Source organism: Rhizopus microsporus (genome assembly GCF_002708625.1).
Source record: "Rhizopus microsporus ATCC 52813 unplaced genomic scaffold scaffold_1, whole genome shotgun sequence".
In the NCBI taxonomy this organism is placed as follows: Eukaryota; Fungi; Mucoromycota; class Mucoromycetes; order Mucorales; family Rhizopodaceae; genus Rhizopus; species Rhizopus microsporus.
Genome location: NW_019671916.1, coordinates 1,832,374 through 1,854,521, shown reverse-complemented (window position 1 = coordinate 1,854,521; position 22,148 = coordinate 1,832,374). Strand labels below are relative to the sequence as shown.

At 37.2% G+C, this 22,148-nt stretch overlaps 13 protein-coding genes and 1 non-coding gene across 14 annotated transcripts; 8 read left to right on the top strand and 6 right to left on the bottom strand.

The window, feature by feature from the left end:
- Positions 1 to 45: 45 nt before the first annotated feature.
- RHIMIDRAFT_288493 (uncharacterized protein) lies at positions 46 to 1,428 on the bottom strand. Its single transcript, XM_023613571.1, has 4 exons — positions 1,262 to 1,428; positions 817 to 1,214; positions 570 to 763; positions 46 to 524 (listed from the first exon to the last, which is right to left on the bottom strand). Exons 1-4 carry the CDS (start codon positions 1,412 to 1,414, stop codon positions 178 to 180), a joined length of 1,092 nt encoding a protein of 363 aa, XP_023471361.1. The 5' UTR covers positions 1,415 to 1,428; the 3' UTR covers positions 46 to 177.
- Positions 1,429 to 1,450: 22 nt separating this feature from the next.
- On the bottom strand, positions 1,451 to 3,332 carry RHIMIDRAFT_254479 (uncharacterized protein). Its single transcript, XM_023611096.1, has 2 exons — positions 2,693 to 3,332; positions 1,451 to 2,624 (listed from the first exon to the last, which is right to left on the bottom strand). Exons 1-2 carry the CDS (start codon positions 3,178 to 3,180, stop codon positions 1,718 to 1,720), a joined length of 1,395 nt encoding a protein of 464 aa, XP_023471360.1. The 5' UTR covers positions 3,181 to 3,332; the 3' UTR covers positions 1,451 to 1,717.
- RHIMIDRAFT_196885 (EF-hand) lies at positions 3,293 to 3,939 on the bottom strand (the record flags this gene model as incomplete). The annotated part of the gene is made up of 3 exons (XM_023606155.1): positions 3,293 to 3,608; positions 3,660 to 3,727; positions 3,787 to 3,939. Coding segments are annotated over 3 exons (537 nt in total), but the record flags the coding sequence as incomplete, so codon positions are not given.
- A 263-nt stretch (positions 3,940 to 4,202) lies between these two features.
- On the top strand, positions 4,203 to 5,541 carry RHIMIDRAFT_310302 (DUF171-domain-containing protein; the record flags this gene model as incomplete). The annotated part of the gene is made up of 5 exons (XM_023614647.1): positions 4,203 to 4,217; positions 4,285 to 4,476; positions 4,521 to 5,128; positions 5,183 to 5,336; positions 5,391 to 5,541. The coding sequence occupies 5 exons, from the start codon at positions 4,206 to 4,208 to the stop codon at positions 5,451 to 5,453; spliced, it is 1,029 nt and encodes a 342-aa protein (XP_023471358.1). The 3' UTR covers positions 5,454 to 5,541.
- An 11-nt stretch (positions 5,542 to 5,552) lies between these two features.
- On the top strand, positions 5,553 to 6,269 carry RHIMIDRAFT_233075 (uncharacterized protein; the record flags this gene model as incomplete). Its single annotated transcript, XM_023607882.1, has 1 exon — positions 5,553 to 6,269. The coding sequence occupies one exon, from the start codon at positions 5,553 to 5,555 to the stop codon at positions 6,267 to 6,269; it is 717 nt and encodes a 238-aa protein (XP_023471357.1).
- A 130-nt stretch (positions 6,270 to 6,399) lies between these two features.
- On the top strand, positions 6,400 to 7,190 carry RHIMIDRAFT_196062 (uncharacterized protein; the record flags this gene model as incomplete). The annotated part of the gene is made up of 4 exons (XM_023606092.1): positions 6,400 to 6,531; positions 6,585 to 6,647; positions 6,696 to 6,826; positions 6,875 to 7,190. 4 exons carry the CDS (start codon positions 6,400 to 6,402, stop codon positions 7,188 to 7,190), a joined length of 642 nt encoding a protein of 213 aa, XP_023471356.1.
- A 60-nt stretch (positions 7,191 to 7,250) lies between these two features.
- RHIMIDRAFT_233073 (uncharacterized protein) lies at positions 7,251 to 9,102 on the bottom strand (the record flags this gene model as incomplete). Its single annotated transcript, XM_023607881.1, has 3 exons — positions 7,251 to 8,179; positions 8,231 to 8,644; positions 8,709 to 9,102. 3 exons carry the CDS (start codon positions 9,100 to 9,102, stop codon positions 7,251 to 7,253), a joined length of 1,737 nt encoding a protein of 578 aa, XP_023471355.1.
- A 422-nt stretch (positions 9,103 to 9,524) lies between these two features.
- Positions 9,525 to 10,753, bottom strand: RHIMIDRAFT_288487 (uncharacterized protein). Its single transcript, XM_023613570.1, has 2 exons — positions 10,253 to 10,753; positions 9,525 to 10,192 (listed from the first exon to the last, which is right to left on the bottom strand). Exons 1-2 carry the CDS (start codon positions 10,706 to 10,708, stop codon positions 9,971 to 9,973), a joined length of 678 nt encoding a protein of 225 aa, XP_023471354.1. The 5' UTR covers positions 10,709 to 10,753; the 3' UTR covers positions 9,525 to 9,970.
- Positions 10,754 to 10,778: 25 nt separating this feature from the next.
- RHIMIDRAFT_310299 (uncharacterized protein) lies at positions 10,779 to 12,632 on the bottom strand. The gene is made up of 3 exons (XM_023614646.1): positions 12,382 to 12,632; positions 12,200 to 12,332; positions 10,779 to 12,141 (listed from the first exon to the last, which is right to left on the bottom strand). Exons 1-3 carry the CDS (start codon positions 12,602 to 12,604, stop codon positions 10,941 to 10,943), a joined length of 1,557 nt encoding a protein of 518 aa, XP_023471353.1. The 5' UTR covers positions 12,605 to 12,632; the 3' UTR covers positions 10,779 to 10,940.
- A 336-nt stretch (positions 12,633 to 12,968) lies between these two features.
- On the top strand, positions 12,969 to 13,450 carry RHIMIDRAFT_254471 (copper-fist-domain-containing protein). Its single transcript, XM_023611095.1, has 3 exons — positions 12,969 to 13,037; positions 13,085 to 13,095; positions 13,146 to 13,450. The coding sequence occupies exons 1-3, from the start codon at positions 13,001 to 13,003 to the stop codon at positions 13,347 to 13,349; spliced, it is 252 nt and encodes an 83-aa protein (XP_023471352.1). The 5' UTR covers positions 12,969 to 13,000; the 3' UTR covers positions 13,350 to 13,450.
- Positions 13,451 to 15,472: 2,022 nt separating this feature from the next.
- On the top strand, positions 15,473 to 16,488 carry RHIMIDRAFT_10304 (uncharacterized protein). Its single transcript, XM_023605139.1, has 3 exons — positions 15,473 to 15,514; positions 15,571 to 15,633; positions 15,695 to 16,488. The coding sequence occupies exons 1-3, from the start codon at positions 15,511 to 15,513 to the stop codon at positions 16,390 to 16,392; spliced, it is 765 nt and encodes a 254-aa protein (XP_023471351.1). The 5' UTR covers positions 15,473 to 15,510; the 3' UTR covers positions 16,393 to 16,488.
- Positions 16,489 to 17,337, top strand: RHIMIDRAFT_10309 (uncharacterized protein). Its single transcript, XM_023605141.1, has 2 exons — positions 16,489 to 17,091; positions 17,151 to 17,337. Exons 1-2 carry the CDS (start codon positions 16,585 to 16,587, stop codon positions 17,289 to 17,291), a joined length of 648 nt encoding a protein of 215 aa, XP_023471350.1. The 5' UTR covers positions 16,489 to 16,584; the 3' UTR covers positions 17,292 to 17,337.
- Positions 17,338 to 18,032: 695 nt separating this feature from the next.
- RHIMIDRAFT_254461 (uncharacterized protein) lies at positions 18,033 to 19,213 on the top strand. The gene is made up of 8 exons (XM_023611094.1): positions 18,033 to 18,093; positions 18,172 to 18,207; positions 18,261 to 18,307; positions 18,359 to 18,460; positions 18,507 to 18,689; positions 18,760 to 18,881; positions 18,941 to 18,980; positions 19,036 to 19,213. Exons 1-8 carry the CDS (start codon positions 18,079 to 18,081, stop codon positions 19,154 to 19,156), a joined length of 666 nt encoding a protein of 221 aa, XP_023471349.1. The 5' UTR covers positions 18,033 to 18,078; the 3' UTR covers positions 19,157 to 19,213.
- Positions 19,214 to 21,829: 2,616 nt separating this feature from the next.
- RHIMIDRAFT_t7 lies at positions 21,830 to 21,902 on the top strand. The gene has a single exon. It is a non-coding gene; the product is annotated as a tRNA-Phe (tRNA).
- Positions 21,903 to 22,148: the final 246 nt, after the last annotated feature.

Below are 22,148 nucleotides of genomic sequence, written 5' to 3'. Positions count from 1 at the left end.
AATTAAAAATAGAAAGAAAAAAAGAAAAAACGAGAAAAAAAAGCCCTGAAAAATAAAATAAACCTATGGCAGTTGGATGTTTTCAAGTCTTTTTGTTTGTAACTGGATAAATTTATTCAAACGCCGCTGCGTAGTTATTGTCTTGATATGCACGAATAACAATAAGGATTGCAACACCTATTCCCAATCACTGTCATCATCATCATTGTTGTTGTTATCATCATTCTTTGACTTGGTGTCTTCCTTCTTTTGTGTCTCGGCCTTGACCCATTCATCTTCTGTTGACTGCAGCTGTGGTGTGGACGAAGGGTTGGATATTTGACTGAAATCTGTATCTTCTGAACTTCTCTTGACGTTATCCTTGACTGTCATCTCTTCATCATCTGAATCCCATTTGAAATCATTTTCATCCTCTTCTTTCACGCTTTGAACAATTAACTGACGCTTTTGTTCATCTTGATCAATCTTCCATGCTTGATAAAAGTAACGTTGCCAAAAGAGTGGGTAGCTGACCTGCATAGGAACTATACAAAGATAAATATGTATGTTTAAAAAGAGAAGAGGTATACCTAATGTATTCATCATGTCCCTTAACTCAGGATTATCATTCAATAATTGTGCAATCTCTTCAGTGTACTCATCAATCTTGAATGTATCATTAAATGTCTTTAATACTTTAGTCTCCTCTTCACTCTCTGGATCCTTTAAATAGGTATCTGGGTTGGTTTGCATCTTGGCTATTAACGTTTCTTTACGGGTTGCACTATAATAATATAAGTTCTCTCCATCTGTCTATGTCTATTATATAAATATTACTATATACGACGACTGGCTTGCTGTTGTTGTTGTTGTTGTTCTTCTTCTTCAGGCCCTATCACAGTAACCGTATTCTTCAAAGCGGAAATAACCTCAGTTCCAAATGTCTGAAGATAATGCTCGGCGGATCGTGTACCTCTGGCAAGTCCTTCTTTGAGTTGCTTTAGATCCATATTCTCCGGTAAATGTACTGATTGAACCTGACTCGGTAACCGTTGCTCCAATGCCTTCATCAAACCGTCCTTCAGACTGGTGAAATTAACCGTGTTGATGCTCGCCAGACTTTCTCGAATAAGTTCCAAACTGTTATCTTCTTGTTCTTCTTCTTCACCATCTTCAGTAAGCACTTGTGCAAATTCTTGCAAGTCTCTCTTGGTTCCCTCAACAAATGCTTCACTCTAGAACGTATTTATATAAACTGGTTCAAAAAAGCCAACAAGAATACCTGTTTCTTAACAGTATCCACCAGACTAGACCATTTTTTACCCCATCCCATGTTATGAAATGCTTTTAAAATCACGTCATTTTCTTCATTATTGTTATTAGAACCTGCTGTGTCTGTAGTAGCAGCAGCAGCATATTGATACATGTCTTCCATTATAGCACGTAATTAAATAAAAAAGAAAAAAAAAGAGAACACATTTGTGACTTTATCAAATGCATTGCATTTATTTCAATTTTCTCTTGCAAAAGATCTTTGAACAGGTGCAAACTTTTGGATATCATTTGTCCATGTCAAGTCCTGTTCTATTTCTTCTTCGTCTTCTGTCTTATTTTTATAAATAATAGCATCGACAGACTTGATGGCAGCCAGTGTCTCTGTCGTATACTCTTCCTTTACAAGTGGTTCAAATTTGACTGCAGGTGCTAAAAAAATATAAGTCTTTGTTCACTTATGCTTTTATAATATACCTTTTTTTGAAAGCTTTCCTCCCTTGATATCTCGATACTCTTCAAAGCTAAATCCACTGTTAAACCTTTTAAGGACACTGATATACTCCTTTCTGTCTTTTGAATCTTTTGTCTGGATATAGTTATCCTTATTTTGATGAAACCGCTTGATCAATCTTTCATCCACTGTATCCTCCAGTCTGGATTTCTTGGTTGATTTATGAGAGATTTCTGGGGATGTAGGATGTCGACGTATACGCGACAAGTTTGATTCTGATCCATCCGAAGCGTGCAAAAGAGGTCTATGCTCTGTCCTGTTCTGCCTTTCTGGAGTCCTCTCTTCCGTATCGTCATCTTGATACACCTCAAACTTTGGGGTTGGGACAACAGGCTGAACTGGGCTAGACTGTAGCAAGGTAGCGCCTGCAAATTTTTCCTTGACTAACTCGTTCTCAATACGTTGAGAGCGACTAAAGAGTGGTATATGGGCTGAATGACGATGTGATGATGATGACGATGATGCTATGGGTTGACTACTACTACTGCTGCTACTATTACTACTATTATCGGTATACACTTGAAACGAACTTGAAGGTTGTTGCTGTTGCTGTTGTTGAATGCTTTGATTACCAAACGAGCTACTTGCTTGTTGCTGTGGTTGAATATTTGAAAAGATGTTTGAAGGCATAGACACTCTCGATCGACTATCAAACTTTTCTCCTAGCATCGTACGTTGTCCTGTTGCTCTTAATGCTTCCATTTGTAATCTTGCTTCCTGTCTGTGTCGCCTTAATATCCCTTGTTCCCGTCTAGCCTCCATTCTTTGTTTAAATATGTCATAGTTCTTTTCTAATCGTCTCAAAGGTGCTGCTGATTGTCGTATACCACGTTTATAAATCTCTTCCACTTCATCATATCTATGAGAAAAAGAATGAGTTATAAATGATAGGAAAGCCCTGGACCATTATGTATGTGTTACTTTTACTTTTGAATTCCCTCAAGATAATTAGCATATTCTTCATAAAACAAGGCTAGTGATTGTCCAATATCCTTCTTTACAAGATAGACATATATATCACGTGGCTCCTTTACGAGGTTGGCATATTCTATCCACAATTTCAGATATCGAGGATCGTTTTTATATCTGACATCATCTACAAATTGAGGTGTCGCGTCTTTAAGCAAGTTAAGTAGTCGCGTGTCGTTATAAGGATACATTTCAGTAGTCCATGTGTAGTATTCAACATAGACATTTAAAGGATCATCCAAGTCATCCATGTTGTCTAGTCTGTTTTTGAATTCGACATGTTTTAATTCCATCACTTTGTCTCGTTCTGTCTCTTCTATAACAAGCGCTGTAGCATGTCGTCCTTGTCGACGAGGCTTGATGTTTTCTTTTGAGCTGTCAATTATAGCAGCTTCAGGAATGGAAGCAATCAATCGTCGTCTATCTTCTTCTGTTAGTTCAGCCATTGTTAATCAAAGAGAAAGAAAAAAAAAGCTAAATTGTGACGCTTTAGACTGCGCCCCGGCCATGTAAAAATTTATGGCACACAAACACAAACAGAGCTTATTATGCATTCTTTCAATAATAAAAAAAAGAGCTTTTTATTTTATTTAGACATCTGTATGCATTCATAGTTAGTTTTCTTTTTCTTTTTTTTTTTTTCTTTAAGCGTCTACATACCATCATCTTGACAAATTCTTCATAATTAATTTGTCCATCACCATCAACATCAGCCTCACGAATCATTTCATCCACTTCTTCTTCAGTCAACTTTTCACCCAAAGATGTCATTACATGGCGTAGTTCTGCTGCAGAAATATAACCATTACCATCCTTATCAAACACCTTGAAGGCCTCCTGAATTTCTTCCTGAGAATCTGTATCTTTCATTTTTCTATACTTGTCTTTAGCAAAGAAAACGCCCTTTTTTTATAGTTTATGTTACCTTGCCAACATGGCTAAAAATTCACTGAAATCAATGTGACCATTTCCATCACTATCGATTTCATTGATCTATCATCTCATCAGCCTTTGTATTCACGAGATGTTTTTTTTTTTCTCTAATATAATACCATGTCCTGAAGCTCGGCTTCTGTAGGATTCAAATTTAAAGAACGCATAACTACACCAAGTTCCTTTGTCGTGATAGCTCCGTCACCGTCTTTGTCGAATAATTTGAAAGCTTCACGGAACTCTGCGATTTGTTCTTCTGTAAGTTGATCGGCCTGATGGATTGTTATTGAATGTTCCTCTCTCTTTTTTTTGTTTCTTTTTTCTTTTCTCTCTCTCTTTTGTTTCTATTAACTTTTGTTGCTTACCATTTTCAAGAACGAAATAAACAAAAAAAAGGGGAAAAAAAGAAAAAGAACAGAACTATAAAAAAAATTATGAGATGCGTCACACAAACCACTTGTCTACAGCTTATGTAAACTGGGAATTAAAATCTATACCCTTCAAAATTTTTTCTTTTTTTGTTCTTTCTTTCTTACCAATGCCTGAATCAGTAAAGACCTTCTCTTTTCTTCTCTTTTCTCTACTTATGAGAACATTGTAACTAAATCTATTTGTAGAGAAAGAGACGTACATTTGACAACAAAGAACTTTCTGGTCCCGACTATGGTAAAGAGAGACCTGTCAAGAAGCAAGACATCAAAAAGACCATATCAGAGAAGCCCAGAAAGCATACAGTGACAGTAGCTATTCCTGGAAGCATCATTGACTTCGCTCCAACCCTAGAACTCAAGACGATTCTGGCCGGACAAGTAAGAAGGATAAAAAGTGAGAATATCATCATTGACTTTAATAGCTTGCGAGAACCTTTGCATTATTCTGTGTGGATGAAGTTGTGATATATCAAGATAAAGTCGTACATCCTTCAGCCAAAGTAAATCCAAATTTATTCTTGGCAAGAATACTACAATATATGGAAACACCTCCTTATTTGCGAAAGGCACTTGTACCCATTAGTTCCGACTTGAAGTTTGTTGGTTTACTACCGCCTTTAGACGCCCCACATCACCCATCTCGGGAAGACATGACACTCTATCGAGAGGGTGTGACGCTAGACAAGGCAGATGATGAATCTACACTGGTAGATGTCGGCCTTTTCAGACGAGCTCGTATCGACCGACCTGTTCAGCCTAATGTTCGCGTCACAGTCGAACTGAGTCAAGTCGTGGCAGCAGCAGACACCAAAAAGGGACAAAAGCCGATCCAGGCCAAGGCGGTGAGTCCAAAGACACCGAGAGAGAAGAGTGGGATCTATTGGGGATATCAGATCCGTGTGGCATCATCATTTTCTAAAGTGATGGCTGAAGCGCCCTGCAAGTATGATCTGTCAATAGGTGTGAGTGATCAAGGAGGAGACAACCTCTTTCACTCGTCTACAATTAAGAATAAATTCAAACCCTTTGGGTAAGTTGTATTGGAAAGAATGATCAAAAGACACTAATCCCCCTCGTTTATTAGGCATATACTCATTGCCTTTGGTACACCCAATGGCGGATTAGAAGAAGCTATTGAAGCAGATGAGGATCTAAAAGAGGGAGGGGAGAATGCGCATGAATTGTTTGATCTGTTTATACAGTCTGCAACAAGCGGCACACGTTCTGTGCGTCTAGAGGTATACAATATCATAAGCATATGCCTCACAACATAAACTAAAGTATTCATATAGGAATCAATCATGATGGTCATGTCTACATTAAAACCCACCATAGCGAATAAAGGCAAATCATAACTTTCTTTTTTTGGACACTGTGACCATTTAGTTTTGTTGTGACTTTTAGCATCTTTTTTTTCCTCCCAGGGCCTCTTTCTTTTTTTTTAACTATTTATCATGTTGAGAGCAACGACCGCCAAGACTGTCAAACTTCCTTTATGGAAATTCTCTGCTCAGTGCTATAGTACACCCAGTCTTGCCGAGCGCCTTGCAGGAGCAGGCCGTGGTCAAACATTAAACAACAGTGATCCCTTTGCTGACTTTTTGACGCCTAAAAAGAACAATAACAGTAACAGCAACAACAAGAACAAGAACAAGAACGGAATGATGGGCAACAGAAATAGAAATGACAGTAGAAGAAGAAACCAGAGAGCACCTGTTGAAGGACAATTTGCTGATGCAGAAGAAGAATCCAGCAATAAGCCAATTATTAAAAAAGAAATGAAAGACAAGAGACCTTTAAGAAAAACAAAAGACAGAAAACCTATGCGTTCTGGTGTCAAACATGAAGCTGTTCGCACTCGTCGTGCTACGTCATTTATTGACAAAGATATTGATTGGACAGCTCTTTCGATTGAAGATGTGTCGACATCAGAACAGCAGCAACCACAAGAACAAGAACAAGAGCAAGAGCAAGAGCAAGCGGTGGCTGTCGATGAAAAAGAATACCAACCTTACCTTTCAGTTGGTTCAGATATTCAATGGTCCAAAATCATCAAAGGTGATGTAATGAGCACTCTCGTCGGAAGCAATGCCACACTCGATCTTCAACAAAAGGCCTTGTTCTTATCTACTGTAGCCAATGCCACTTCAGGTCAACCATTAAGAAAGTAATCTATAGAGAAAAATAAACAAAAAAATTAAAATCTCTCCCTCTTCTTTTTTTTCTTTTTTTTTTGCAATGAGGAAAACTCTTGTTCTATTGTTCCCAAAGAAATTTCTTGAGCAGCCACCATGGACAACTATGCAAATGACAACAGCCAAGAAACTGTTTTCAAAGCAGGTTAGTTTTATAAAAAGCATATCTCAAATGGATCAAGCACCAGATCTACAAGGTCGACCTGAAGTGGCATTTGTTGGAAGAAGTAATGTTGGGGTAATGACTTGATATGCAAAGCAAAGAACAAGAGAGATTAAGATTAATTATAGAAATCAACCTTGATCAACAGTTTGACAAATAATTCAAAGCTAGTTAAGACGTCTAGTAAACCTGTAAGACAATGGAAAGAAACAAGTTATGATTATTTATCGGTTCGTTAGGGACATACCCGGCTACTGAATTTCTTTAACCTCGGTAATCAACTGACACTGGTAGACATGCCGGGCTATGGATATCGATCCAAGGCAGAATGGGGAGATCTCATCCTAGATTATCTAAATACCCGTCGACAGTAAGGAAAGCAGGATAGACGTGAATAAACTTCTCTAATTTATGTTAGGCTCAAGAGACTCTTTTTACTGATCGACCCTGTTGCAGGAATAAAGGAGACGGATAAAATGTTGATAAAACAGTTGGATATACAAGCGGTATCCTTTCAAGTGATATTGACCAAACGAGATAAACTATCAGACGAAGAATTCAACCGTTCGAGATCATCTATAGAAGAATATCTGGCAGAGGAATCAATCTGTTGTTATCCTCAACTTCTTGTCACAGGCAAGAAACGAAAGAGCAAGCCAGGGGATGCTGAATACATGGAGCAAGAGCTAACAAGAGTTAAATGTGCCATACTTTCTGCAGCACAGCTTATATAAAAGTTTGTTTTTTTTTTTCTTTTATTATGTGTAAAAAATGAGAAAGGAAAAGGGAAAGTATTATTTGTAAAGATTATAGGTACTTGTTCTCTTTTGTTGTTGATGAAGATGCTGGTTCGATCTATTTTGTTGCTGCATCATGGGCATGAATTGTTGTTGTTGTTGTTGAATGGGTGTTGACATGCTGATGGTAGGTATGGGTGAACTTTCACTACGCATCATGGTCATCCGAGGATCATAATACATGAGTGTACTAGAGGGCCTTTGCCCCATGGCATTTTGTCCTACAGGACGAAGTTTGTTGACGTTATAGTCACTTTTACTTGCTCTTGTCATCTGATGATGCTGATGATGTTGTTGCATTTGTTGAAAGTTAATATTATGTGTACCCTGTTCTGGCAGCTTGCTGAGGAAACCATCAGCAAAGTTAGCCTTGGATGGATCCGGCATCTTCTTTCTATTTTTACGCGTTGCTGCCTTTTCCTCTTCCAACTGCATCATGAGATCCATTGCGGATACACTCTTGCGGTTCTTTTGCTTTTGCTGTTGTTGTTGCTGCTGCTGTTGGAGCTGCATGGCTTGTTGATACTGTTGAAATTGGGCCATTTGAGCCATCTGTTGTGCCTGTGCCATCTGCATCATATGTTGCATTTGCATATTATAGGCCATCTGTTGTTGTTGCTGGAGATAGGTATTATACATGTCCATTTCACTCACGGATCGGGGATAATTAGCACTAGAGGGCGTGGATATACGGAAGACAGGCTCTTCAATCAAATCGTCAGAAGGTGTCGTGCTACTCACGGTTGATCCTGGAGTATCTACGTCCAAGACAGACATGCGCCATTGTTCGATTGGATGTTGTTGCTGTTGTTGTTGGACTTCTTGAGTGACATCGCCTGTACTCCTGGCTCTTCTGTGGACACTTGGACCACGTTCTAATTGCTTTAATGTAGACATACGTCTGTCATACATATGCTGTTCATGTTCTATATGATGTTATTATTACCAAACACAATGCTGATAAACAAGGGTATTACCTTTGTGTTCTACTTTCTCGACCTCTTCCTCCTCCTTCTCCTCTTCTTCTTCTTCTTTTTCTTCATCATCATCATCGTCTTGTTCTTCTTCTTCTTCGGAGTCCTCATCATCACTCGGCTGTATCGTGCGTTTAGATACTTTTCCCTTTTCTTTGTTATTGTTATTGCCTATGATAATTTCAGGAGGAGGAATATTGATATCTAATTTGGGCGCTCCGGTACTAATAGATGTAGTAGACAATGGTTTCATATCTGGCTTAGATGTCTGTGGTTGTCTATTAATGACAGTCTTTGGCTCTTGTTCTTCCCCTTCACTCTCACTTTCTTCTTCGTCTTCTTCCTCCTCTTCTTCTTCATCATCACTCGGTACAAAACGGCGGTTATTTTTAGTTATAGCTGAATGCATAATAACACCTAGAAAAATTAAAGTCACATGAATATCCAAGGAAAGAATTCAGAAGAAAAAAAAGAGACATACTTGATTTGTTATTTGATGAAATGGACGAGCTACTTGAGCTTTGAGGTCTATCGCTTGATCTTGTACGATTCATTGGAGCAGGAAGATGGTGTTGCTGTGGATACGGATGCTGCTGCTGTGGATACGGTTGTTGTTGTAGTTGTTGTTGCTGTTGTGGATATAGTTGCTGTGGATACTGTGGCGAGGGCTTTGGTTGTCTTGGAATATACTTACGTCCCTTTTTGATAGATTGTGGATTCATGATCGAGTTCTTCATATCATTTGTAATATGAGATTGATGAAAGATAACACTCTTTGACCAAGGTTCTGCTTCAATTTCATCAGTATCAGGCGTCTTGATGGCTTTAGCGAGAGCGAGTCTTGACAAGCTAACAGATACGTCTTCTAAAGACATTGTTTATTTTTTGGAGGGAAAAAGAAAGAGAAAGAGAATAATGAAGAAAAAGGGGGGAAGAAAAAATGCCACAGAAGAGTTTTTGTTTAATTGTCTGAGATTAGAAATGATGGATGGTGAACAACCAAAAAAAGATGTTAAAGTTTATTTTTACTGTTATTATTTTTAGAAAAGAAAGAAAGAAAAAGAAACGCATTTGCGAGTCCTACTCTCCATTTATGAAGATGCACCCGAGAGATTGTCCTTGGTAAAATTCAAAGAGAGAAAAAAAAAGCCATTGCGTTTTTTTTTTATAATATTCTCCCTCCCTCTTTTTGCTATTGTATAATGGAATAAGGATAAACCATTGTTGCTCCAATTTATCACATGAGCTTCAAGTAATCGATTCGCTTGGCACAGATAAAAGCATACGTGTTTCATGTTTCTTTCTTTCTCTCTCTTTCTTTGTCACTTTCTGTATCCCGCGACTTTTGGTTTCCTTTTTCTTCATTTCTCCACAATCCATTAATAAGTCCGCACTCCTTCCAATGGCTCTAAACGTGGCCCTCCGATGAAAATGACCAACCCCAAGTGCCTCATTGCAGCTCGTTTGTGCGCGTGCAAGTAAAGACAAAAAGACCCTTTTGTCTTTTAAACCTAACAAGGGGGATCTTTCCTTATTTGGATATTCACCAAATTATGTAATTAGCACTAATTAATAGGCATTATTTTCCTTCCATGTGTCTTTCATTATGCTTTCTTTTCTGCAACCATGTGTGTGTAATGATAACCCTCATTCCAGTTGAAACTAGACTAAAAACGAAATGATTTTTTTAACTTTTATTATAAGTTACAATACATGCTTTCTTTGTTTACAACACTTTATTATTTAATTTTCATTCCATCCATTTCGTTTCATAATGTCTTCCAAATACTTTATTCTCTTTTTATATTCGGCTTCTTTAGCGTACAAACTCTTTTTCTCTGATTCCAAAACTGCATTATTCAAGATTAATTTGGCATTCTCCGCCTGCAGAGTAGCTACCCTCGTTTCGAGTTGATCCACTTTTAATAATTTCTTCAACCTTGATCTTCTTGCTGCATCTGTATTCTACATATGAAAAAAGGGAAAATTGAGAACAGATATAGAATAAAATAATTAAGGTTTTACCTTTCTTCGTTTCAATATGTCTTCATCAATCTTACCATCCTCAGACGGTTCGGGTTCGGGTAATTTTCTGATACCTCTCGGTTTAGGTAGTGGCCTTGACAGTTTGAACTCTTCAACGGGCTCCTTTTCTGGATGTAGCTCAACCGGTGGTTTATCATTACCGCCCCAGGAGATATTGAATACGTTGTTGTCTTGTCTGTTATTTGCTTGTGCTGACGATGTGCTTGCTGAGGTCGCAGATGTTAAGTCATCGAGTGTTTGTTTTTCATAGATTAGTTTGGATAGAGAAGGACTATTGTTTATTACGTTTGCGTCTTCCGAACCAGGAATAGAAAGTGTATTGATATTGTCCCAAAGTAATTCAGGCTTTAGTTCGGCTGATTCCAAGGGTGGAAACAATTGATGTCGGCTATTCTCATTAAAATCAATATTATTGCAGTTACTATTATTATTCATATTAACAAAAGAACGAGAAGAGTGAAATCAAGTTGGCATTATAATAAAAAACAAAAAAACAGAAAAAAAAAAATAAAAGAGCAAAGAAGAAAAGAGTAAGGCAAGGTGAGAGAGTCACGTATAAAAAAAAAGTGTCACATAATGCGTTTGTTTATTTTAATCATACATGGATATTTACACGAAAAGACAGATACATAAAGATGAAGGTATACACAATGAATAAATAAATATATTAATGAGCCAAACGACCAGTATAGCTAAGCCTCTTACTTCTTCTTTCTTGTACCATTGCCAACACCCTCTTGGCTGACTCTGTTGCCTTTTCTTTTTCTGTCTTTACAGGCTCCATCGTATGTCGCTTATTGTCAGTAGACAGATACGACAGACGCCTTCTGATATCTTCTACACTACTATTACGCTTTAAGGATGATCTATTGCTCAATTTATCTTGAGTAATACGTGTTGATACACGAGGTTCATTGACAACAACTGGCTTCTTTAAAGACCATCTTTCTATGCTATCTCTCTTTTGTGCACGATTTAGATAAGAAAGGGCAATATCTCTGTCTGTCTTGTCTTCCCTTGGACGTGCTGTGATATCATGAACACTGGCCCTTGGACGAGCCAGATAGGTCTCTGTCTTGTACTTGTTGTCTTCGCTTGTTCTTCTGGGACGGCCCACTGTATCTTCGCTTGTTCTTCTCGAACGATTCACACTGTCTTCACTTATTCTTCTGGGGTGAGCCAAGTAACTCTCAACATTCATTTGAGACATTCTTCTTGTGCGACTCATATCATCTTGCTGTCTAGACGAACGACGGGCCATTCCTCTTGGTTGTTCTTCGCTTGCTCTTCTTAATGAGTAGCCCTCGACCCTGGGCCTTTCCTGAGCCTCACTGTTTGTTCTCTTGGTTCGGGTCAAGTAATTATAATTTGTGACCACAGGTCGTACAATAGGCGATTTAGTTAAATCAGGCACGTTCTTTTTTATGATACCCTGATCTCTATTGGGTTCATCAAGGCTCTGCCTGTGATAGACAGCTTCCCTGTTGCGATCCAAGCATTGACTATATCGCTTAGATGGAGGAGAAGGGGGATCATAATAGACATCATTTGAGTGAGAGGATGAAGTTGTGGTCGAATTGCCTGAGCTTCGTGAAGGGGCCATTGATTGGCTAGTCTTTTCAAGAGTGTAACGTGGAACAGAAGGCTCACATGAGTTACGAAAGTGCTGTAGAAGAGAACTTCTTCGTTTCATGAATGCTTCACTATCGCGTTTGAGTCGTTCGTAAGCTTTAGAGTCTATTTCTTTTAGTTGATCTAAATAGACTTGTTCCATTTGTCGTTCTCTGATATATGACTGTTCAAGTGCTGATAGCAGTTGACTTTTTCTATCTTCATTATTTGTATTACGTCTGGTTGATGTCTTGAAGCTAAAAAAGTTACAGATTAATAATAATACTAATATAAAAAAGGGGAGATAGCTTTTACTCTTGAATGTTTGTCGTACGAGATGAAAATTTGACGCTACTGGTTGGCCTTGAGGATAGTAAATCGTCCATATCGTAATGACCCATAAACTCACGAAGGTCACTGTGGACAAGGTCATCAACGGTAGCGGTATCTAATGATATTGGTTATGTTTCAACTTTATTATGCAACTTTATTATTACCTTTCAAGTTCCTGAATAACTGAACACTTTCAGCATAAGGTGAAGAAGTGGTTCTATATTTATTAGGAGTTGGTGTGACTAAAGAACGGGTCAACTCGTCTAGTTGATTATCGTCAATACTGGATAAACTGATAAGTTGAGATGACTCTTCATTGAAAATATCATCTAAATCTTCTAGTTCGTTTGGATCATACGCATAAAGCGACCTCTCAAAGATGGACATTTTTATATATGAAAAATATTAAAGGAAGAGGAAAAAAAGGGGATAAAAGAAAAAAGAAAGAAAAGAAGGAATTATTACAATAAAAAAAAAAAACATCTGTGCGGTGATTTAAATCATATGTAAAATTACGAAAAAAGTACTGTTACAATGAAAATCATTATTGAGCTATTTTTTTTAAATTCGAGACCCTAATGAGTATTATTATTGTTGTTGTTGTTTGAGGGGGGAAATGCAACTCATTTTTTTTGGGTCAATCGCAAAATAACCTCTTTGTTATTTGTATGTCAAAATAAATATGCTCTCTTTTTTTTTTTTATTTTGGCCTTTTGCGCTATTTTCATAAATAGTATATAAATGTGCTTAATTTTCTTTTTCTTTTTTTTTTCTTATATAAAAATGATCATTATTAACAATATAAAATACGCTTGTGAAAGTAAGAAGAATAAAGGAAAAGACTGAACTTTTATTAACGATTTTTAGAATGCATACAAGTAACTAAATATTTATAAATTAAAAAACAATGCATTAAGTTGTAATTTAGGGACATAGATCATCTCGTTGTGATCATAGAGAAAGAAAATTAGTTGCTGTTAGAAAGAAAGGAAGACCGATTAGTCAATGTGATAGTTGTAGAGAGAAAAGAAAGATTAAGCAAATTCACCAAAAATGTGAATGTTTGTTAAAGAAGAAATCAAGACTTACATCCACTCGTCGCATCATGTCTATCGAAGCTTTACTTGTCTAATATCAATCTCACATGCTTACATTATATACCACGCATCTCTTTTATATAAAGAGTCAATTTTTGTAAAATTACCTCAAATAAATCAATATTCTCTAATCGCGTTCATTTCCTTACATGTAAAATGCGCTTTTTGAGCTGTAGCACACACACATATATATATATACATACATACGAAGTCAGAAGCTAATCAAATACCGCATCTTATTCACTAAAATCGATTTACACGCTCATACAAAGAATAAAAAAGAAGACAGAATATCCTGTGAGGCAACAGAACTTTTGTCCTTAGCCTCTTTCTACACTAAACCATTTAAAGTCAAATGCCCCTAGCTCCCTTCCCTCCCCCCCCCCATTTCTTTTTTCCTTTTTTCCACTTCAACGTGACAACATAGAAATATGCTCATCACACATCATCATTGTTTGTTATTTATCAGCTGTTTTTTTCATATCTTTACTTACGAATCTATTGATCTAAGGCTGTCATTAAACTTCATTTTGTACTTAAAAAAGCTTAAAATATTCGTTGGAATGACATAAGATAAGAATAGAAGGGGTAAATCGGCACAAACACACGCTTATACGCTCTAGTCGGATGTTTAACTTGATAATGCTCAGACGCATGCTAGAACTAAACGAAGCGACTATATAGCGATGTTCTCACCTATCAATAGAGTTTTCTGTTGAAAGAAAAGAATGCGTTGATAGAATTCTGTATCCATAATTGATATAGTCCAATTAATGTTGATTTATTGTTAATATCTGCATTGACATCACGCTGTTATACATATTACTTTAAATGTTAGTACGTATGCATAAATCATCATTATTTCCCATTGAATAGGCTGCCCTTGTTTTCTCCAATATCACCAGTAAACGTTTTTGCCATCTGCCTGTTACTGTACAAATAGCCTCACATTTCTCTGTGACGATATACATTGAAGCTGTAAATCACAAGCAGAGTGCAAAATTGATGTATTTCTTGATAAAACTCTTAATTGAGGAATCAATGTTTGCGTAATTTTTTCATGGGATTATAAGCAGGTTGTTCCCTATTTTTAACTTTTTGCTTTGTGCTTGCCATGCAGAATCCAGGTCTAAATCTGTTTAAACAAGTTGATATAGTACTGTACTGACCATACTTGCTGTGTACTTTGTCATTCAAGTGTATCTGGATCGATGTAAGCAATGTGATCAGTAAAGCTGAGTCCAAATGATTTTTTGGCTAAAGGACAAAGACCTCTTGTCTAATTAATGAAATACGCTCGTCTCAATACCAACTTCTTTTTGTCATAATAAAATGCTATATATACTCTGAGTGTAATAAACCTACCGCTCTTGACTAATAAAAAGCGCTCAGTACCTTTAATAAATGTTAACATGGCCCCGTGAACGAGTTTTTAAAAATTATTCATGCATAGAGATATCGCTTGGTTACCTTGAGACATCAGTTTTACAGTGTGTCGACTGTTGAGAACGTATCAAAAATTACTATAAAGTCAAGTATCAAATAACAAAAAAAGAGGTGGTCAACAAATAAAAGACCAAATCCTATACTGATGATACCAAGTGCATAAAATGTGGTCAACAAGACCACAGTAGTGTAAGGTCACTACTGTTTCCCTTTTTATAACGTGACAAAGGTTTATGTAGTTGAACAAAGTCTTGGCCTAAGTTGTTAAAGTATATGCAAGAAAAACTTCCATTTGGACCAAATCCTCGCAGGAAAAATCTTTAGAATTTTGAATGTCCCAACTTTGCAGTTTTTTCTTTTTGAGAGGTTAAGAAGCAGCCAGTGGTATCAAAAGTCATAGTGCTGGACGTGAACGGCCCTTCGTGTTAGAAGATTGTAACCCTCTTTAAGCATCAATCATCATAGTAAACACGGCCTATCCTCATTGTTTGCAGATTATTATAATCAAGAGTATTCATCCTCTTACAAGTCTACAGTTTTGATTTTCATTGTATCCTAAAAACATTTCTAATAGTCTGCTTTCAGGTACGAGCTAACAAGCACTACATGTAAACAAATTTAAAGACCGTTTAAATGTCTATGCAAGTCACGCCGACGTCACAATATTTTTTTCAGAATCTACGCGTTTTTATCACTTCATTGTCGTCCTTTCCTTTTCTCTTTATTCAAAAATAAGACTGATTTCAAAAAATGTGTACGTGTATTTATAGAACATGGAAACCTCCTTTGTGCTAATGGCATGATTTATAGCTTTTAGTTTTGGAGCTAATAACAGCAATACAAATAAACCTGCTACGGCTGGTTTTTCATTTGGTAGAAAAAAAACATAGAAGGAGAGATTAGCAAAAGAAAACTAAAAAAGAAAGGAAATTAGGCACAGGCAGCAACACAGCATCCGGTACGGGAGGCTTTGGCTTTGGAACACCTACATCTGCTCCAGCAACAGGTGCATTTGGCTCAACCACCACCGCACCAAGCACTGGTTTTGGCAGTACAGGAGGCTTTGGTGGACTTGGTGCCACTTCTTCTGCTCCCAGTACAAATAGTACTTTTGGTGGATTTGGCACTACTTCTTCTGCTCCTGCTACAACCACTAATACTACTACTACACCAAACACCTTTGGTGGATTCGGTTCTACTCCTGCAACCACAACTAGCTCCACGCCAGCTTTCGGAGGCTTTGGAGCCACTAGCTCGACACCTGCTAGTACTGCTGGCACTACTGCTACAGCCACTACTGGATTTGGCGGTTTTGGTGCAGCTGCTTCTAAACCTGCCACTGGTTTCGGTGCTACGACAACTGCACCATCCACCACTGGTTTTTCATTTGGCACACCTGCAACATCCGCAGCCGCTTCAACACCTTCTACGGCCACTGCTCCTTTAACTGGATTTGGCTTCGGTGGCCCTGCTAGTTCCACAGCCACCACTACAGCTAGTAAGCCTTCATTTAGCTTTGGAACAACTGCACCAGCATCAACCACAGCAACATCCACACCCGCTACAACAACCACTGCTTCCATTTCAACAGGCGGATTTGGAGGATTTGGTCAAAAGACAGATGGTGAATGAATTAATCGATTGATGTTGACAATTGTTTAGAATTAACCTTTTTTTAAATATCTAGTCAAACCTGCTACTACAGGCACTACTCCTACTACTACTTCTACTACCACTGCAGGACAGCAACCTGCGCTTACAACACAACCTGCCGTGTCTAAACCTGTGTCGGTGCCTACACCATCTACTTTGAAAAACAAAACGATGGAAGAGATCCTTAATTTCTGGACAAAGGAATTGGAGAAACAAACAAAAGATTTCCACAAGCAAGCAACCCAAGTTTCTCAATGGGATCAACAATTGATAGAAAATGGAAACAAGGTTTTTATATACATATTTTTCATTGTTTTGCTTTGCTCACATTATTTTTTTAAAAAAAAAAAAAAAAAGATTGCTGCTCTTCACGAGAACGTTAAAAAGGTTGAACTTCTTCAACAGGAAATTGACTCTAATCTGGGCTACATCAACACCCAACAGGAAGAATTAAGCTCACTTCTTGATCAATATGAGAAGCAAATCAAGGATGTCTTTAATGAAAGCAATCTTCAACAGCCTATGCAAACAGCCGATACACAAAGAGAAAAGGCTTACGGTTTAGCAGAAAGCCTCAATAGTCAGTTGGATGATGTTAACAGAAACTTGAATATCATGGTTGAAGAAATTAACAAGATGGGTACCACCAAACAATCCGCTGGTGATGAAGATGATGTGGTATGTCTTTGAATATATATATACATATTTATATACTCACCTCTTTTTTTTTCCCTTAGGTTGGTCAAATTGTTCAAATTCTTAATTCTCACTTATCTTCCTTACAATGGATTGATACTCATTCTGCAAAGTTGCAAAACAAAATTCAAGAAGTTAGTAAACTGCATGGAGAAGTTGCATCCAATGTTCACTTTCATTAAATATAATTCCACTTTTTTTTTGTTTTCTTTCTTTCTTTCTTTGAATAAACTATGCATAAATAACTAATTGTTTTATTTGTGAGAGAAGCTTTTATTTGAGTTCAGCCAAAGCCTTCTTGAGTTCTTCACTGTCATGATCAAACCTCAGACCAGTTGAGAATGCATCAGCTGCTTCCTGAAGTCTGCCCAGACCAACAAGAGCCTTTCCCTTTCTAAACCAGCCTTTACTCCACTCGCGCTTCAAACGTGTCACTGCCTCAGCATCGACGTAAGCCTCTACATAATTCTTTAGTGATAGATGAGCAGCCGATCTATTACTCAAGATAGGTGCTAACTCTTCTCTGACAAACTGAAAGGCAAGAGGTTCCCAAAGAGGACGAGACCAGGCAAGGTCGACAGCCATACCATAGAAACGAATAGCCTCACCAAAGTTAGCTTGTTTAAAGAACTTGTTGCCTTCTTCCTTGAGACGAGTTACTTGAGCATTACGTGTTGGGTTAGGTGCATTAGGTGGTGGCAATTCTTTCACTTGTTTTAACGTGGCAGCTAAAGCGTTATGCTCTGTCCAATCCACTTGACATCTGCTACACTTTTCTAAGCTATGTTCTTTACATAGAATTCTGTCACCGTCGTTAGATGCTGTTACTTCGGGCTGTAAATAAAGAGTGGCCATGGTATGTACGAGATGAAGAAAGAGAAAAAAAAAAGATATTATTCGTAAATTATATAATTTTTGGTCCCGCTTGAAGTGAGTAACATTCTCTCATTTGTGTATGTATGTGCTCTGATGCCAACAACCAAGGTAATTATTCCCTTGCTCTCTTTCCTTCATTTTCTAGTGTGCGTGTAATTAAAAAAAGTATACGTGTATCATAAACAGTGTGAACGAGATAGCCTCATCTCTAGAGTTAATCAGGTACACAAAGCCAGCAGTTTAAGAAAAATAGCGTCAAATAACGTTTGAAAAAGGAATCAAACCTTGTATGCTTTCTTGAATCACCTATTGTATATAAAAGGTACATTATAGGATACAGTCAAAGTAAAAAGCCTTATATAAGAATGAATAGCAAAGACCTAGATCTTGTGATCGATTACTACTCTATTGATGAATTGCCTCAGACATTACGCGATTGGACCTTTAATCTTGTCAAACAGAACTTATACTACATGTAAAAGGTCTCTTTATAAGCTATTCATAATTAATATGCCCAATAGGTATGCCAATTCCAACGACGGCTGGAGCGATGAAGGGAAAAAGAAAGAGATGTTCGCACCAGAGGCCAGATATCTCGTAGCTCGGTCAGCCACGGATGAAGACGATTTGAAGGGCTTTTTATTATTCCAAATGGTTCAAGAGGAAACAATGGATGATGATGTTATGGCCAATTGCGCTTACTGGTATAATAATCAGATTGTACTGTAGAAAACTATGTTCTCTTCCTCTCTGATACGCGTTTTATTATATTAGTTATGAAATACAGTTGATAGAAGATGCTAGGAACCAAGGCTTAGGTGAATTTTTTATGAGTTTATTGGATCAAATAGGAAGCTATTGGAAGATGGATAAGGTCATGTTGACAGTATTTAAAGGTAAAAGAGATGGGAGATGCAATCATGTTGAGTATATGTCTAAATCCCTATTTTAACAGCTAATAAGGGCGCTTTTAAATTTTATACAGAGAAACTAGGGTAAGTCAATATGTCAAACAAAAGGGAGAAATAATAGAACTCATACATGTATTAGGTTTGAACTGGATGAAATTTCACCTGGGGCATGCTTACCAAGATACAAGGCAAAGCATTTTGATTATGAACTGTTAAGCAAACCTTGTCAGGCAGATAGAAAGAAAAAAGAACAAGAATAACTTGATCTGTAAATAGCATTTTAAAGAATATTAAATGAATAAACATTACACCATGACATATGCTTTTTTATCCTCTTTGTGCCCAGACGTACTACTGTCCGCGCGACACCATATTCTTTTTGTAATCCTTTTACTAACAGAGAAAGAAAGAGATTGACGATAAAAAGATTTTTTTATATGAGAAGGCTGGCAAACCAATGCTCCGAGTTTATTTAAGATATACACTACACGCACGAAGAAATACACGAGAAGGTTAATACTACAGGCGCTTACTCTAGGTGCTACCTATGATGCCATTTTACAACTTCACACTACCAAAGTCGCTATCTAGCCTAAGTCTACCCAGTGGGATATTCTTTATAAAGCTTCATCATAATTACACTTGAGTAATCTTGACTCTTTGCCGATCAAACTGACAACATAAAATTAAAATACAGTAATAACAACATTATTTCTTTCTTCTTGAAAAGAAAAAAAAAATTAAGGTAAATGCGTATTCTACATCAAGGAATATGGAAAGATATCTGTTCCTGAACAAGCTTAACGTGACGTTGCACATTGAAAAGTTTCGTTGGCGACATCAAAGATAGTGTCTGTAGCATTAACCTCTCGTGGATTTTCTCGTGCATGTAGTGTGCATCCTCCATAATAGTGAAGCGATGTTTGTAAACCAGTAACTAAAGAACCACCAGTAGGAATATGAAGGAAATCCAATTGAACTCTGGTAAGAGATAACACATAGTTGCGGTCAGAAGCGGGGGTGTGGTAATTGATACTATCAATACATACACCATCGGAAAGAGCTACCTGGCGGTGTGTAGCATGAACAGACAAAGCTTCAATGAACAAATCTGCATTTGGTTGTTTATTGTAGTGACTGATATGTTTGGTGCCATCGATGTTGTGGTATTCTTGATAAATAAGTATAAGGCGAAAGATTCAATGAGAAAGAATATGGGGAAGTTTATTTCTAATCAAATTAGACCAAGACTTCAACTGCTAAAAGATCCACCGTATTTATACCAAATGATAACCTAGAATGAGTACAACGTGAGATGTTGTTACTTATTAAACTATCCTGACAGATACTTCCATAATTGAACAAGTTTCCCCTTTAAGGGTTCTTTTGTCTGCTCGTTAGAACTGATTCAAGGACCCATTGGCTCAATCCAACTGATTATGCGAAAGTTATTACTCCTCCTGCACCTTTCTGTACGTGAGTATTTCTCCAGTTGTACCAAAGCGCAGTTTAAGTGAGAACTAATAAGCTGACAAGAAAACTATTCGTGTGCTGTGATTGAAGTTAATGAAAAGAGCAGTTGAGCTTCGATAACGTATAGATTCAGCCTTTTATTTATAAAATCCCTGAATCTACATTTATCTCAAGTAAGAGAATCGTGACCAAAGCATCTACTATTACTTGTTTGTGGAACCTTACACCCTACATATGCGTGTACTGAACCCACTATATATCCATTACTCCATATATAGCATTTAGTTAGGCGATAACTCGTAACAACACTTTATATGATATCAACTGTTCTAGATCTTATCTGAGTTAGCTACTCTCACACAAGGCTTGATATCATTAAGTATTATATCACGCTTTACTGTCTAGTATTGTATTGGATGAGTTTCTTTATTGATATTTATCAAATATGTTGTTGTATTTGGATTTGGATAGGTTTAAACAAAGTAAAAATACGATGAGACTGTGTTGTATCTTTATTCAGAATAAAGTAAAAAGAAAAGAGATGATAGCACAATCTATAATTATATATTAAGAAGCTGAGGTATTTAAACTGAGTTGACTATATTTGATTAAGGTGTAACAGATCTTATAGCAGCATTAGGTTCAACTCTAGATATTGTATTTAAGCAATGAATAGTAGCGTGGATACTACATATGTAACAACATATTTGTTCGATAAAGGTTACCATCAATTAACTTATCACAACACGATTATAGAATATCACCTGTAAACGGTGTACCTTCACTAGATTATATGACATTTCAAGTATAAACTCTTATTGTCTGTATTTTCATATTTATCCAGTTACTCAAAGTGTTAAATATATACTTCAGTGTAACTGTATTGTATAGTATATCTCTTCAAATACGATAGATGTCTTCAATCTGATATCTAATGACCCGGTATGCTTCATGTTGTGATTTAAACAACTGGTGAGGGAAAGAAAAAACTACTGCACCAGGTGTGAGAACCTGTTGGACGATCGCTACAGCTCAACGATTAAAGAGCTAATCTGACAATTCAAGGTCCTCAGGGATGACATGAGGGGTAAGCTTCAAATGTTCAGCACTTTGAGCTTGCTTTCGACTGGTCGTAACAGCGCTCTTCTTAATGTCCTTAGTGACAACGGTGGACCATGGCATTTCGCTCATCTTGGCAGATTAGATGGAATCTAGATCTGATGTCGATCTGTACTTGGTGATGATGAAAAGCTTTGATTGATTGGATCTTCGTGTAATATATGAATATGCGAAAGAGCCACCATAGATCAGCTATAATTTTTGTATCAATGGACTTTATTTCACCAATCAGTCACTATCCAAACAAAAAGAGACGTTTTTCCGAGTCCACATGAAAATCACATGATGGTCACGTGAAATTTTTTAGCTATAAAAGTTCTAAAATCCAACAAAAAACGGAAGCGGGTATAGCTCAGCTGGGAGAGCGTTAGACTGAAGATCTAAAGGTCGGGTGTTCGATCCACCCTAGCCGCATAATATTGAAGACTTCCTTCCTTAATAAGAAGGATGTGGGTCTAAATTCTTTTTATTCTGTGTTCCATAATGTTACACAAAGCTTATGCTTATTGTGATGTAACGATAGCGGAGTTGAAACAGATGAACTTCATGAGACAGACGAACTTCACGACTTGTATGAAGTTCAAACAAATGAATTTTAAATTATTTTAGTGTAACTACTATTTTTGGGAATTTGTTTCAGAGGACGACATTGTTGAAGGA

Coding starts and splice junctions, on each gene's coding strand:
- RHIMIDRAFT_10309 (XM_023605141.1), top strand. CDS start 16,585: ATGGAAGAGATCCTTAATTTCTGGACAAAGGAATTGGAGAAACAAACA. Junction 17,092..17,150: donor CTGGTGATGAAGATGATGTG/GTATGTCTTTGA, acceptor TTTTTCCCTTAG/GTTGGTCAAATTGTTCAAAT.
- RHIMIDRAFT_10304 (XM_023605139.1), top strand. Junction 15,634..15,694: donor TACGGCTGGTTTTTCATTTG/GTAGAAAAAAAA, acceptor AAAGGAAATTAG/GCACAGGCAGCAACACAGCA.
- RHIMIDRAFT_288487 (XM_023613570.1), bottom strand. CDS start 10,708: ATGAATAATAATAGTAACTGCAATAATATTGATTTTAATGAGAATAGC. Junction 10,193..10,252: donor ACATATTGAAACGAAGAAAG/GTAAAACCTTAA, acceptor TTTCATATGTAG/AATACAGATGCAGCAAGAAG.
- RHIMIDRAFT_254461 (XM_023611094.1), top strand. Junction 18,882..18,940: donor CATGTTGACAGTATTTAAAG/GTAAAAGAGATG, acceptor CTATTTTAACAG/CTAATAAGGGCGCTTTTAAA. Junction 18,981..19,035: donor TTTTATACAGAGAAACTAGG/GTAAGTCAATAT, acceptor TACATGTATTAG/GTTTGAACTGGATGAAATTT.
- RHIMIDRAFT_254479 (XM_023611096.1), bottom strand. CDS start 3,180: ATGGCTGAACTAACAGAAGAAGATAGACGACGATTGATTGCTTCCATT. Junction 2,625..2,692: donor TATCTTGAGGGAATTCAAAA/GTAAAAGTAACA, acceptor TTTTTCTCATAG/ATATGATGAAGTGGAAGAGA.
- RHIMIDRAFT_254471 (XM_023611095.1), top strand. CDS start 13,001: ATGATCATTATTAACAATATAAAATACGCTTGTGAAA.
- RHIMIDRAFT_310299 (XM_023614646.1), bottom strand. CDS start 12,604: ATGTCCATCTTTGAGAGGTCGCTTTATGCGTATGATCCAAACGAACTA. Junction 12,333..12,381: donor GTTATTCAGGAACTTGAAAG/GTAATAATAAAG, acceptor CAATATCATTAG/ATACCGCTACCGTTGATGAC. Junction 12,142..12,199: donor CGTACGACAAACATTCAAGA/GTAAAAGCTATC, acceptor TAACTTTTTTAG/CTTCAAGACATCAACCAGAC.
- RHIMIDRAFT_288493 (XM_023613571.1), bottom strand. CDS start 1,414: ATGGAAGACATGTATCAATATGCTGCTGCTGCTACTACAGACACAGCA. Junction 764..816: donor CAAGCCAGTCGTCGTATATA/GTAATATTTATA, acceptor ATATTATTATAG/TGCAACCCGTAAAGAAACGT. Junction 525..569: donor GGACATGATGAATACATTAG/GTATACCTCTTC, acceptor ATCTTTGTATAG/TTCCTATGCAGGTCAGCTAC.